Source organism: Hyperolius riggenbachi, chromosome 4 (genome assembly GCF_040937935.1).
Source record: "Hyperolius riggenbachi isolate aHypRig1 chromosome 4, aHypRig1.pri, whole genome shotgun sequence".
Classification (NCBI taxonomy): domain Eukaryota; kingdom Metazoa; phylum Chordata; class Amphibia; order Anura; family Hyperoliidae; genus Hyperolius; species Hyperolius riggenbachi.
Window position 1 is genome coordinate 301614094 of NC_090649.1, and position 15807 is coordinate 301629900.

At 43.3% G+C, this 15807-nt stretch overlaps 1 protein-coding gene across 1 annotated transcript in view; it reads left to right on the forward strand.

Moving 5' to 3' along the window:
• Window positions 1-1274: 1274 nt before the first annotated feature.
• ENPP1 (ectonucleotide pyrophosphatase/phosphodiesterase 1) overlaps window positions 1275-15807 on the forward strand; it is a 208465-nt gene continuing 193932 nt past the window's right edge. Inside the window, exon 1 of the mRNA XM_068231575.1 lies at window positions 1275-1470. Coding sequence (XP_068087676.1) covers window positions 1327-1470 — 144 coding nt within the window. The 5' untranslated portion in view covers window positions 1275-1326. The remainder of the gene's footprint in view (window positions 1471-15807) is intronic.

The following is a 15807-nucleotide window of genomic DNA, read 5'->3' on the forward strand; positions in this document are numbered from 1 at the left end:
CTGTTGCAGGGGTCTGAGGAGCCAGAGTGTCTCTCTTCCGCCCGATGGTGTGGCGGAGCTGGAGGGAGACTATCAGAGCAGTCACAACAGTAAGTCCAGGGGGGAAAAGGTGAAAAAAAGTTAGATCTAGCCGGAGCCCTGTGGCCGTGGCTACCCGTCAGGCGCCATCTTGTTATTGTCCCTCAAAGGGGCTCACAATCTAGTCCCTACCATAGTCATATGTCTATGTATGTGTCATGTAGTGTATGTATCATAGTCTAGGGCCAATTTAGGGAGAAGCCGTTTAACTTATCTGTATGTTTTTAGGATGTGTGAGGAAAGCAGAGAGCCCAGAGGAAGCCCACGCAGACACAGGGAGAACATACAAACACTGTGCAGATAGTGCCCTGGCTGGGATTCAAACTGGGGGTCCAGCGCAGCAAGAAGAGAGCGCTAACCACTATGCCACCGTGCTGCCCTTTACTAGCCAGTTATAGAATTCTTTGCTCATGTACTGATTACAATAACACATCATTGACACATCATTGTATTCCAGCGGTTCTGGAGGTGTGTTTAGCTTGTAAGGGTAACGATGGTTAATTTGCATATATTCAGCAGTGATGCACTGGGAGACATCTCAAGCTCACTCCAACCTGAATTATCACAAATGCTTTCTGTTTTAAGAAAGCAAACTTTTGTTTTTCTTAGCATTTTAGTAAGGGGGCTTTTAGGACCATTGTAGCCCCTTACACACTCCAATGAGTTCTGGGTCGCCATGAGCTTGCTGGTTAGTCTGTACCTCTCGGTGTTACAAGCCCTACTCCATAGAACCAAATTAATCCATGCCATGCACTGATGAGGATCAAACAATCTGAAACAGTCTGTATGTATGTTGGATTATGGCTCTGTACAAATTAACAAGCTGACACATCATTGCATTCCAGCAGTTCTGGAGGTGTGTTTAGCTTCGAAGGGTAACAATGGTTAATTTGCATATATTCAGCAGTGATGCACTGGGAGACATCTCAAGCTCATTCCAACCTGAATTATCGCAAATTCTTTCTGTTTTAAGAAAGCAAACTTTTGTTTTTGATTACAATAAGCAATCAATAATAATATTGCTGCTTCTAAACTACTACTAATACTACTATTTCTACTCTTTTACTATTACTTCTAGTAAAGTCACAGTACATAAATAAACTGGGCAAACTGGAAGGCTGATTGACTCACAGCTAGCATGTGTATACCATTAGGTCAGGAAGCAGGCGGGGCGATCCTCTGGACTGGCTCAGCTGTAAGAGAGTGTGTGCAGCTGGCTGCTGCTTGTATTGTGATCATTACTGAGGCATGGATTGTGAGGCAAGGAATGGGGGCACGGGCACAGAGATCCAGGCAGAACCTATGCTGAATGCGCTTGATATGGCAGAGGAACCTGTGAAAACTGCTCAGAGCAGAAAGAAGAAATCTGGCAAGTGGAAAGTTCTCTCCCTGGTAAGACTACTGAGCTTTTTATCCATTAGGTTTTCTTTCCATTCACCTCTGCTGATAAGGGAAAGTGCATGGAAGGGCTGCCTGTGTTATTTGTTAATCATCAATGAAACCTTTGTGTACCTTTATGCTGAAATGCTGTTTGATCTGACTGTTACTGTACCTGTACTTTTCTGTATTGAGTACTACACTCAACAGGGTCCTTTTACACTATATCAGTTGCTGTCAGTTGTAACTGACAGGACAATTGATTTGCAGTGCAGTGTCCATGTTTCCCTATGGCCTCTTTCACAATATATGCTGAAAAACTGAAGCTTTTTTACAATGCACTTCTATGAAAAAAAAAAACAACGCATTAAAACGCAAGGGCCCTTTGACATAATTTAACTATTTTCATCCTGTGTATACTGTATAAAAATATATTGATGCTCTTGATATTAAATTAATATGTGAAATTATGCTAAAATGATTTGTCATCGTTTTATCAATTAGTAATTTGACAGGTTTACATCATTTCAAACACTTTTCAACAAAGTTGGGATAAAGGACAGGAATTTTTTTTTTACATTTTGATTGTATAAGAAAACCCACCTAGGCTACTTTCACAGTGGTGCACTGCAATGCACCGCCTATCAGTGATGATCACAGTGTGGCGGGTGCGTTGCAGTATAACGGTGACTACAAAATACACGCATTAACAGTGACAGTGAAGCATACTTTTCATTGACTGTATGCGACGCAACACGTGGATAACATGCAGCACTGCTTTCCTGGTGCATTTCATCCCTGCTATTGCAGAAAACACAACACCCACTGTGATCACAGCCTAAGTGGACATTGTCCCTCCCTTGCTGTGTCTGCGAAACATGGTAGGAGGACAGAAAGCAAGGTAAATTCCAAAATGTTACATTTGTCAACAGAACAATGATTCAGAATAGATCTCCCAAGGGGCTCACTTCTTTCTGCAACAATTATCGTTCGGGGAGACATGCAATAGTGTACAGCGAGAATGGAGAGGAGATTTGACCGAGCGGGGAAACAAACAGTAATAAAAGCTGACAGATACTTGCATCTTCTTAGTCTGTTGAAATGTGATACACATAACAGTTTTGCACAGACTTCCACTTCAAGCTAAAAGACACCTGACAGCAGCCTCTGCTGTGAGAGATATCTGCTGACTGGTGTAGCTCTCAAGAGTAACATTTTTTTCCAAAACTTAGCGAAATGTTGACCCCACTGTGTACAATTAGTGTTATTTTTTCACTCTGTTAGGTCAACGAGGCATCCATATGCGCTGAGGTCGAGGAGGAAACAGAAGGACCTTACCTTACCGTGCAGCACTTGAGTTATTAGTCATTCTCAAAATGACACAATAACACATTTTCTGATTATTTTATTATACTGCTAAAAGAGGATAATTTATAGCTCAAATTACTGTAATGAACAGAGACATTTGTCCATTGTCACAATAATTGGCTAGCAACAGTGCAGAGGACTATCATATTTTATTCTTACTCTTTTTTTTTTATTTCCATCTTTTTGCTATGTTTTTGGATTTTTTTTTAGAACAGTACATAAACTTCCAGTTTCCTGAAAAATTCCTGACACTCATTCCATTTACACATGTACTTTCAAAAAAAAGTATTTGTTATTTTTATATAAGTTTATATAAGTTTGTATGCAAAAGTTTCCATTGCGATCTTTCTGTGATTATCAATGATAAGCAAATGTACTTAAAAATTAATTGAACTCCAAAATTGAATGCATATTTTGGCATTGTAACTTTTTAAGAAACTTTTCTGGGTTCCCATTAAAACATGAATTGCACATGGGAACGACGTATGCTGCCAGCTAGACAATGTTTTTTTTATTCATGGAAGGCCTTTTTTATTTTATTGGTTTACAACAGCATGGTTCCATAGAGTCCAGGTGTTAAACAGTCCTGCCTAAAGTCCTGTCATTCACTGCACTATCAAATTAAAAAATAGGACAAAAGAGATCTAGTTTAACACAATGTAATAATTGATTTTGGTAGACAGATACATTTAATTATACAGGTCTGTCAGGATTGAAGCAAACCTGAAGTGGGGAGGGAGGTTAGATACTTACCTTAGTAGTTGGAAGCCTCTGCATACTTCGGAAGCATCCTGGTTCCTTGTAGAGCTCACTGTTCTAGCAAAAGGCCCCTCTTCATCTTCTGGCCATGCTGGCGCTGCTGGTCATGGAAGAGTGAATCCAGATTTGGTATGCTCGAGTAAGGTCCATACAAACCCATTAGAACAAAGCTCCTCATTTTTTTCCTATGTGGATGAGCACTTTATTCTACTGGGCATTCGCAAAAGTTTGCGCCAACCTTTATTCACACATGCTCAGTCTGGACTCTGGAATCGCTTGTCCATGGCTGTGCTCACATCTAGAAGAAACCTAATCGACAAATTGTATCAGATATGTATAGAGGGACCCTGTGCTGGAATGGTGGGCCGTAGACAGGCCTGGATGTAGCTCACAGGAGCTTATAGGCACAGATGTCCTGGCACCTTAGACTTCGCCGTCCATGAACCTACAAACACCCACCAAATCGCACCACAAGCGTGCTGGCTGGCCCCACTGTCACTTCTCCCTTACTTCCCTTGTTCATCGTAGGTAGCTACAGGAGTCCCTTAGCATTAGATAGTCTCAATATTAAGTAGCTAGAACTGCCCCTGACTGAAGGGAGATCTCATCAGTGGAATGCCGAGAACAGGGTGAATAACCTCTCATTTACACTCTCATCAGGACTCTGCATAGAGAAGGAGGGAGGCACTCGGGGAGGGGAGTGAGCCGCCTTTCCATCATCAGGCGTCTGTAGGCACGTGCTGGCCCTGGCTGTAGGTTTACTTTAGGTTTTCTATAGGAGGGATGAGCAATTGTTTTCAAAATAGGGATTGTGCCTTCAAAAGATGTCCTATTGAGAGGTTTGTATAGTCGTATTTCTAGTTCAATTTTTTTTCTTTATATTTTATTGGTGTGATCTACCCTCAATCTGTCCTGAACATAACAAGCAACACATAGAAAATGTATATCGCCCTTTCCTGGTGGACTTAAAGCAGCAGAGCTGCAGCCACTGCAGCACACTCTATAGGCTATAGCAGTGAGGTGCTGGCTTACTGAACAGGAAGAGACATGATTCACACCCAGGTATTCTGTGTCAGAGGCAGAGCCCTTAACCAGTACACTTTCCAGTTACTAGGTTGTGTGGTCAGGTAAATGTATTTGTTAGGGCCTGAGCCCACTAACGCAGTTGAACGCAGTTGTACGCAGTTGTGTCCGCTTTTCAGCATTTATAACATTGATGTGTTGCTGAAAAGCGGACACAACTGCGCACAACTGCGCACAACTGCGTTAGTGGGCTCAGGCCCTAACACCAGCTGATCTAAAAAAACTGAGTCTATACACTTTGGTTTTCTTTGTAACACCGTCTCTGGAATTCATGGAACCAGCAGGTGTTCTGTTTAAAACAGCAGCATAAAAGAGAAAGTTCATTTCATTTCTAGAATTGTGTAACCAGTGCATTGTTTCTGTACTTTGCTTAAGGAGTTTTAGCATTCTGCTAATCTGCACTAGGGATTTTATGACAATAAAGGAAACCTGTATCGAAAAAAAAAAATGTGAGTTTGCTGACCTATTGATATGATCTTTTTCTGACTCACGTGATCTGACTGATATGGTCCTGTGGTTTCAATGCTTCCTTATGTACTGATTTGGGACATATTTTATAAGCAGGTTAGATGTTTGACATCACATGCAATATGTTTGGCTAGGTCACTGACTCACTGGTCACTGAAAGTGTTTAAACCAGACTACAAGGCACCACTTTTAGAAGAAAGTCATTGGCAACAGCCCACTAAGTAGGTAACTTTGAGGCTGATTTTCTAAGGCTGAAGAACATAAGTCATGCAGTAAACCTGGATTGAAAATTTACTTTTAAGTGTACCTCCAAACTAGGGATGAGCTTGCGAAAATCGGAACAGTTGTGATTTTCACATTGAAATTCGACAATACAAATGCAAATCTCAGAAATTGCTCTGTTCCAAGTACTGCGGTCTGTTCTTCCATTAAAGTCAATAGCGCCGACTTCTATGGTTGATAACAAAGCACCAAATCTTCCACATGTGTTAAAGAGATTAGTAGAAACGTTTGTTTTCACTAATTTTTTGGCCTTAAGCAGTAATCATCATCATTATTAAAATGTAAGAAGACAGAGTGGGTTCCCCTCTCCTAAGCCTCTTTAACCACTTCGCATCCAGACCTTGTTTTCCCCTTATTGACCAGAGCAGTTCTTACGCTTTAGCGGTGTCCCTGTTTAATCACCAATAACTTCACCTGTACTCGTGCCACTTAAATGATCTATATATCGTTTTTTTCAAGACAAACTAAGCTTTCATTGGGGGGTATTTGGTCCCAAAAAAAATGTTCCCCTCTATGCATTTTAATGGGAAAAAGGGGGGAAAAATAAAAAAATTCATTATTTCTCAATTTTGATCAATTTCTGTTTAAAAATAAAAATTGCGATTGACATAAAAACGGTGCCACCAGTTCAAGTCGCCCCAGTATAGATATCCAGATGTGTCCCCAGTATCAACCCCCAGCCCCCCCCCCCCCCCCGTACAGCCAGATGTGTCCCTAATATCAGCCCCCCAGCATAGCCAGATGAGTCCCCTGTGTTTGCCACCCCTAGAATAGATTGACAGATGCACCCCCAGGAATAGTGCCCTTCTTTATAGCCAGATGTGTCCCCGGGATCAGGATTACCCCATTATAGCCAGATGTACCCCCGGGATTAGTGCTGCCTGCCATTATAGCCAAATGTGCCCCCAGTATTACGTTATGGGCCCCCCCAGGTGCCCAGATGTGCAAAATTTGTAACCCCCTCCCCTTTGTTAATAAGATGTCCCCCAGTAACTTTGTATACCCCCCTTTGCATATCCCCCCCTCCCCCCAAGAATCCATAGCCAGATCCCCCCCCCCACCACCAGGCAGCCCCCTCCGTGCAGAAATAGTTAAAAAAAAATGCACAAGCAAGCAGCCACACTCACCTACCTCGGTCCTGCGACGATCCTGAAGCCTGATCCTCCGATCACCGCTCTGCAGCCAGCCGCATATTGCCGGTAACCCGGGTCCCGGCTTGATGACGTCATCAAGCCGGGACCCGGGTTTCCGGCAATATGCGGCTGACTTCAGAGCGGTGATCGGAGGATCAGGCTTCAGGATCGTCGCAGGACCGAGGTAGGTGAGTGTGGCTGCTTGCTTGTGCATTTTTATTAACTATTTGTGCGCCGAGAGGGACAGATGAAGGATCGCTGCAGTTCACTACTGCAGCGATCGTTCATGGGAGGGGGGTGGACTAATTGGCCAAAAGGGAACATGTTCCCTTCCACCAATTAGTAATGCAGCTGACAGTGCCGGAGGGTGCACTCTGCAGCGCACCCGACCGTGCACAGCAGGGCTGCAAGGAGGTCAGTATATCTACGTCGCTGTGGCTTGGAGGGTGCCACAGCTGACGTAGATATACTGTAGCAGTGGGGAAAGTGGTTAAACCCTTATCACCCATGCAGGGGGTACAACCAGAATCCAGAGCCCAAACCACTTAGGGCTGAGCTATACCAGCCCACATGATCCACATTATGGGGGTGGGGGGGGGGTGGAATCTCTGAAAGTGAGGGGTGGCAAAGTTCTCCAATTTGTCCAACCAATGGATAAGGGGCTCACCCCCAACTCCAAAGCTCAGAATAAGGGTGGGGGTAGCTAGCACAACGCTTGCAGATGTAGGCCCTGGAGTGTGTGTGTGTGTGTGTGTGTGTGTGTGTGTGTGGTGGGGGGGGGGGCATTGTGCCATCTGGCAGTCCCCTGGAAATACACTCCAGTACACTCTTCCTGTTTGCTCACAGCAGACAAGCAGCCAGCATAAGCAGGGAGATCATAGAAAACCTTTAGGGGAGGTGAGTCTGGCTATTCTGTCTTTATTTTTTCCATAAAGCGAAGCTGACCAGTAAAACAAGCTTAAACACAAATTAAAAGCCTTTGGCCCATATGCAATTCACTTTTTCTCCTGACTTTTCCCAGGTGATATTTTCACACCTTGTCATAAAATGTCCTTTAAACTCCCAGCATGCAAGAAAATACTCAAAGTAATTTTGATAGTACTGTACTTCTTCACAACCTTTTAGGTACTTTTTCAATTGTAGAATGCTTTTAAAAGTTATTTTAAAGAGAACATGAAAATGATCTCCAAAGGGGGATAACTCAGGAGAAAGAGTGAATTGCATATGGGCCCTTGTCCTTTAACTCTTCTAGGCATTATTGGAAGCTAAATACAAGTGAAGTGAAGATGTGGTTATGAACACTTGACTGGATAGAATTAATTGAGGACAGTGAGACTGCTTGGACAAGCCATTTATAATTTTACACTGTTATGCCTGAAAGAATTGACTACAGTGAATTGTACTTAATATTTTTATGACTAACTATGTATTTTACTAATAACGATGTAGATATGTTTCAGACAAAGGTTTATAGTGAGAAGGAGAATTTGTGCGCCATCAGACTGTTATTAAACGAGTTGAACATTGCCAGCTTTGATGAACCCTCATAAGGTACTTAAAATGAGGAAAATAAAAAGGAAAGCCACTGGATAGTCCACAGCCTTCCCTGATCTTCTTACCCCCCTCCATTTATGTGGTAGGACTTTTAGAATATATTTGATAACGTCAAATAAAGTGCCCGCAGCTGCACTTCCCTCCCTGATTGAATGCAGCCAGGGGCGTAGCAATAGGGGGTACAGAGGTTGCGACTGCATCAGGGCCCTTGGGCCAGAGGGGCCCCTAGGGGCTCTCCTTCAACTGCAGTATAAGCTCTATATTGGTTCTGTGCTAGTAATAATCACTTCTATAGATGCTTTACATAGCTGTCATCATTATCAAACTGTTCCCCATCCCCTTCTTGCACCTCTCACACCGTGGTTGTCCTTGGCAGGTTTTGGTGCGCCGTATTAATTATGTATGTAGTGCTTGGGGGGCCCAGTGTAAAACTTGCACCAAGGCCCATACTCCTTAGCTACACCACTGAATGCAGCTACACTGAGCAGGCACAAAGTATATCCTGTGCCTACTTAGTAGAACAGTCACTTACGCACTGCTTTTTGCTCCGTGCACCAGTGGCTCCATGCTACTGCGCAGGTGTGAACCCTACTCCCAGCCGCACAGTGCTTTTTTTTTTGTTTTGTTTTAAAATGACGAGAATTGCAGTGAGATTCAGTGAGAGTTTGTGCTTCTCATTCATTTAGACTCATACTGCCTGGTACACAACGGTTTGAATGCTTGAAAAATGTCCTCGAAAGACTCCCTTTTAATACCTATATATTTAGACAGAGATTTCTGCTAAACAATGGAAGACTGATGCATGGAAGTCTGGAATTTTATCTGCAGACACTGTGTATACAATGTAAGAGATAAGATACTGAATTATTACAATTGAAGCAAATCATGTGGAAAACAGTCAGTGAAATTGTAGACTCTTTATATTAGATGTATTATATTGCCATAGGTTGACTAGATTCAAAATGAATCCATGTGCAGTTCTTTGATTCATTCCAATCACTATAGCTGTCCATAACTGTGCGTATACAAGTTATTTAAAATGTGCATTGCATTAGGAGTATTATATCACTGTTTTCCTTCAGAGTTCATGAAGTACAAATATATAAACATTTTTGTTAGAGATCATGGAATAAGTCTCATAGAAGTCTTTGATCTGTAAAGTGCTAGTTCTTTCCTTAGTGCATGAATTCAGTGAGGAAAATTTTACTAAGCTGTCCGGGCTTTTACACAAACATAATATGTTAATGTCCAACTTCAGCTCAAATTATGTAATCTGAGACTTTAACAGGACACCCAAGTGTTACCTTTTTGAGTTAAACACAGTTGCTGTAGCTTAAGTAAGGTAGCCATTAGTAACGGGTGAAAAAAGGTAATTTTTTATTATGTATTTATGCAGTGCTGACATCTGAATACTTTTTAGAGTACACAGCCATGTCACTAATCCCTGTTATAAGTTAATATCCATCACAGAGTGTAAGGTCAATTTTTTAGGGAATCAATTAAAGAGACACTGAAGCGAAAAAAAAATTATGATATTATGATTTGTATGTGTAGTACAGCTAAGAAATAAAACATTTAGATCAGATACATCAGTCTAATTGTTTCCAGTACAGGATGAGTTAAGAAACTCCAGTTGTTATCTCTATGCAAAAAAGCAATTAAGCTCTACGACTTTCAAAGTCGTGGAGAGGGCTGTTATCTGACTTTTATTATCTCAACTGTTATTGAACTATTTACTTTTTCTCTGCCAGAGGAGAGGTCATTAGTTCATAGACTGCTCTGAAAGAATCATTTTGAATGCTGAGTGTTGTGTAATCTGCACATATTATAGAATCATGCAATGTTAGAAAAAACACTATATACCTGAAAATAAAAATATGAGAATATTTTCTTTGCTGCTAAACTTCTAGTAATTATTCATAGTACACAACCAATTCATTATATCATATTTTTTTTCCGCTTCAGTGTCTCTTTAACTTATGAGTTTGTGGGAGGAAACGCTAACATATATGGGGTGAACATGCAGATAGAATCCTGGCTGAGATTCTAACCTGGGATCTCTAGTGTTGCAAGGTGACAGTGCTGCTCATCATATCACCATGCCCCCATCACATGTTTATAAAATCAGGCAGAATTTCATTTCACAGCTTTATTGATTTAGAAAACAAAATGCTTTGAAGTGTTTGGGCTGACACTTTCATTATTCTAATCATGCCTATTGCAGAGCTCCTATGCACAAGCAATACCAAATACCCCACAACTGTGTAGGACATGTGCTAGTTGAAACAAAATGCACAGTTCCTCACAGTTCATAGTGGCAGTTTTGGTGGAAAAATGTGTTAAAATCAGGGGTCTTATCATGGCAAGAATGAACTCATTAGCTTCACCATAATAAGCTCATGCTGGGACAGTGGTATAGTGGGGTAGCTCTCTCACTTTGCAGTGCTGGGTCCCTGGTGTGGATCTGGGCTAGAACACTATCTGTGTTATAAACTGTTCTTATCACCTTGCTTCGACACCATCGTCTCACAGACTGTGAGATCACTTGACTCTCCACACAGCAAACAGTAGATAGACTTTCTCAGGCTTCTTAAATGTTTACGTTATTTATTCAGGACTACAGAAATACAGATAGATACATTCATCATATCCTAGCCATGCCAATCTTCATGTTGCGTTACAAGCTCATGATTAGACTCCCTACTGAAGTCACTCAGGCACTTCTTGCTAACCTACGTTCCACTAAACTACCTATGTACAGCAGACATTATATCAGATTACATAAAGGAAGAACATGCTTAAAGAAATAATTGGGTTCCAGTCAGTATTGCGAGCTAGTGCGGAAGGAAGAAGCAGAAGTGAGTTCCCCATCGCTCGCTCCAGATTTAATACCGACTAGGAAAGAGTTAAATATGACATCATCTTCGCCACCCCCTATATCAGTCTATTGGTGGACCTACTCGTGGTGTCATCATACCCGCCTACTCGATTAATAATCAGTGAGACATTTGACATACATGCAGGAACGTGGATATTTACAAAACATGGCTGATGTTTATTGTTCCATGTCCAGGTCAGGGAGACCTGCGGCCTTGTTCAGAACAGCTTCTTGGTATGTTCTAGTTCTACTGACAGAACTGCAGATTTTCTCTCTTCAGAGAAAATCCCCTTAAAGGACAGGTCTGCTCATCAAGCCTTTTTGACTAACTCAGTCCAAATAACTGAGGCCTACTTAAATTATAACAATCCCCCCTAAAAAGGCTTGATCCGCAGATCCCCACTTCTGAACCTAACCTGTACCTGGTTTCTTTTCTTTAGATTTCACTTTTCGATGTTCGTGCTCACACAACTTCTCTGCTCTAGGCTGTTACCCCTGGAAGAGAGAGAGAGCAAGACCTCTTGGAGTCTTGGTCTTCCTGTAACCAGGCTCTCTGGGGAGGCCCTACTTCTAAGTCCCTCAATACCACATGCTCAGCATTTGCGTCACTTGCGTATCACTCACAAACTTGCATGACCACAGAAAAGTGAAACTCGTTTGTTTGTTACTCGATGGAGCAGTGCCAGGTGCCTTCTAAAAGAGCGCCTTTATACAATCAGCTCCATCACAGGTACTACTAAACCTATACCCGTAACCCTGTAGATCCCTTAATTTAAACTATTGGTTCAGTAGATTGTTTATGAGGCACCAATCTCTGGACCAGGTTAATTTATTTTACGTAATTTTAACCCGCAACCTCACCTGGACAATGATGCCTAAAGTTGTCATCCCCATCCAGACGACCAGTGGGTGTAGAAAGAACTTTGGAACTGCAGATGCCCCGTCCGAATGTCCCTGGAACATCACCGGAACCTTTGTCCACCAGGGCAGACTGGAACTCACCTGCTCATTTTTGTGTTCTACCTCGTAAAGATCACCTGTATCATGGTGAAATCTTACCTCTAACTTAGTGTACTGTTTGTTTAACCTTTGTAACAAAATGTGGTCGTCTTGGATCAAACCCTGTTCCCCTTTGTCCCATGTCGGGTTCTCTTTAGGACGGGAACTACCCGTGAAACTTTGACCTTTAGAGTTCTCTTAACAATTTGAGAAACAACGTCATCAAACCTGGATGACAGGATCCATATGGGATCTCCACTCACACAATATGTTCCCCTTGGAAACTCCCCCTTATCGGAACAATTATGAGAATATACCTTGAATGTATCATTAGACCTTATGTTAAAAAACCAAACCTTTCCTTCAGCCACCGGAACTATCGGTTGGGCTTCAGGGTGGATCTTTTGAATGGTAGCCTCGCACTCTGCGTTATTGAGCCTGCAGGCATCTTCACTAAATTTGACTTGCCCCGGCCAACGCAGGTACTTCTGCAAGAATTGCCCACATGAGGACAACTCTACTTGCTTCACCTCCCCGTCTAGCACCAAAAAAGGTTGACCTCTCAGGTCCTGGTGTAAGACCCGGGTTGAGGTGGGAACTAAGGAAGTGGCGGTGCCTAAAGGAATGTTGCACCGTTTCCATTTGTTCACCCAAACATCTCGAAGCTGCCATGCAAAAGATCCTTCTCCAGAAAAATTAATATACATCCCCTTGTCCAATCTCTCGCTGACAAAATATGTCCCCAGCTGTCCTGATTGGACCTCTTCCCCCCTTATGTCCTGAGGCACACTATGTACCTGAGGTCGGGAAGACGGTACTCTCTGCAACCGTTCGATTAAGAGTACCTCTTCACTTACCCAATTATCATGAGGATAAGCTGCTGCATATGGACTGTGTAATATCGTCCCCTGTTGTGACCCGTGTGGTGTGGATGGGGTTCCCTGTGTGGGCTTTCCCTCCCCCGGGACCGCTCTCCCCACCCTCTTTGTCACCTGGAAATGTGGCTTGATCTCGATTTTTACTTCTTGTTTCGAGAACCACCCCCCTTGGCTTTCCAGCCTTTACGTGTGTATAGTTGTTTCAGAGGCACTCTCTGTTGGTAGCTCCAGAGTGTGATGTTGTCCCCTGCGTCTCTCTGGTAAGAGAATTGACGCCTCCTGCTCGTTCCTCTCCAATCTGGAACCATCTCACTCTGCATAACCAAGACAAGGTACCCCCGAATCACACACTCCACCTTTTGCATGTACCCATTGTACTGCAATGTACCTTTTAACAAACCTTTGGATCGGTGCATTGATTCTGGGAGTGTGGCATTCAATAGCAGATTTACACTGCCATTAAATTCCCACTGCCCGCACACTTGACCCTTCAGACCTTTCACCCACCTTGTGCCATGAAATTTGCTTTCTCCTGGCACAAGTGCTCTTTTCCTCCGTCCCTGCATGGTCCGTCTGTGCCAAGCGGAGGGAGGTGTGAAAGGATTAGTACCTTTGTCACCAAACATTGACATGCTTGGGCCTTGCATTCTCATTAACCCCTTATTATACATGAGAATGTCCTCTCTTCGTTCTCCTAGGACGAAATGGCAACCTAGGATCACCATCAGCACGGTACTCCTCATTATAAAAGCACCACCTTGGGAAAGAAAAACATTAGCAATTTGCACTATGCTTTGCTCAGACAGTTTTTTTAGTCTCTTTCCGATCTCCGAAATCTCGTGTTTTAGTCTCTTTCCGATTTCAGGAATCTCTGTGTTTTAGTCTCTTTCCAATTTCAGGAATCTCGTGTTCCTCCAAGCTTAGATTGGCATCTGGAACCTTTCGCTTATCCGACTGACATCTCCATCTTTGCTGCCAGCACTGCAGCTGTCTCAATTCCATATTGCCAAACACCTGAAATCGAAATACAAACAAATCAATTCTTATTAATGATTTGGGATTCGCCCTGCGGCTTGTACTCTTTACACTTTAAATTGATCAATATATACCGTAATTGATCTCGTTGCTTTATGGTTCTCATGAACTCTGTTTACTCTTATTGGTAGATTGGAGTTAAACTTCACCCCCCCTACCTCAGTACTATCCTCAGTACTTACCTGTTTACAATATGCTCCCGCGGACTTCACCTATGGAAGCTCGCTTCACCTTTGGAAGCTCTCACCCCATTGCAGCTCACTCCACATCCCCCCTTATCTGTCCATGCGCGGCCGTCGCATGCACAGATTACGGATGCCACACCTGATGCTGCTTTGCAGGTGAGCCTGCAATGCTCTTACTCATTATCGCATTTACTTATCTAGAACTTCATCGCGATACCAGCTCTGCTAGAAGTTCTGTGTGTTGTACCCTCTGACCAATGTTTGCCGTGCCACCACCCCCAGACTTCACAAAAAAACGGCTGCCTCCCTGTAGGAAGGAGCACTTTGCACTTAAACTACACAGGGTGCAGGGCTAAGCATACCAGCGTCGCATGCCTGTATGCAGATCCCTGAATGCCCACATGGTAGGTAGTCACATGGCAAACAGCGTACTGATACACTGTCACTCTGTAAACGGCAATTTTATCATCTGTATAATTGCCCCATGAACTGTTGTCAGTCCTTGTTCTTTGTGCTACAATTGATAGGAGCTGGAAAAAACATATTTGACCAATCAGTGGACGAAAAAAAACGCACACAAAAACAGCTCCAGCCCAGCATAGACCTCTCAGTCCAGCTCTGGCCCTGTTCACGACAAAACCGGAAAAAACGTTACCGCTCTGCAGAAGCGGCGACGGAAACCCGAATTGGTCAACTTCCTTTTTTCCAACTCCGGCACCCCCCTGATGCACTGTCCCCATCTATACTCTATTGGGAACTCATGCTGCACCACCCATTAAGGTGCCCCACTTACAGGAATAATCCCATAAGCAACACAGTACAGACCCATTTCTGATCTGTACTGCTACGTGTGTCCCTGCACCCAGCTGGGAAACACTTCCTATTCTGGCATTCCTTTCCATGGACCCAGGGAAAAGCTCTGGGGAAATACTTTGAGAACCGAGACACACAGTAGACTGTCTCTGTATTTCTACCCCCCTCCCTTTCAGCTGCTCTGCCCGGAGCCGCGAGCACAGCCTGACGTGACGTGGATCCCCCAGCCCCTCCTCCCCCCCTGCCATGACGTGTGGGGGCCATGACTCTCGGGGGCGGGCTCTCTCTACTGCCGCCATTTTGAGTCCTGGACTGCCAGCTAAGATGGCTGCTCCCATAACAGCCTCTCGTTCCTATACCTTAGGAAAGAAAGCAAACTCAAATAGAACATACATTTTTTTATGCATAGTTACACACAGCATCTATCCACAGTGCACAAAAATCAGCCTCAGCATTCCTTCACGTCTCAGCTGTAATCCGAACTGCAATCAGACATACGGATCCCCAGAGACGTAGGAATCTTTCTCACTCTATCACAGACATAACTAAGAACCGCCCGAGCGAGCTATACGACTCCAAACCACTGTAACTGTTTTAACTGTTAACATCCCAGCTCGAACTTCAACACAATACAGACATTGAAAAAACATGTTAGCAGCAGCACCGACTGGAAATGCGAGAAACGTGCAGAACATCTCACAAACAGAAAGACACTCGCTTTCCTCCTCTCTCCCTCTATCCCCTCTCTCCGCAACTCATCTGCAGCTTATCTCAGCCATAACTCAGAACTATTACAGCGCTATTACTGAGACGAACAACAGACGAGCTGGCTGAACAACATAACAGATGCAGATATTTACAAGCATGTTAGCAACTCTGACTGGAAACGCGCGGAGGAAAGACAAACAAAAACCTCA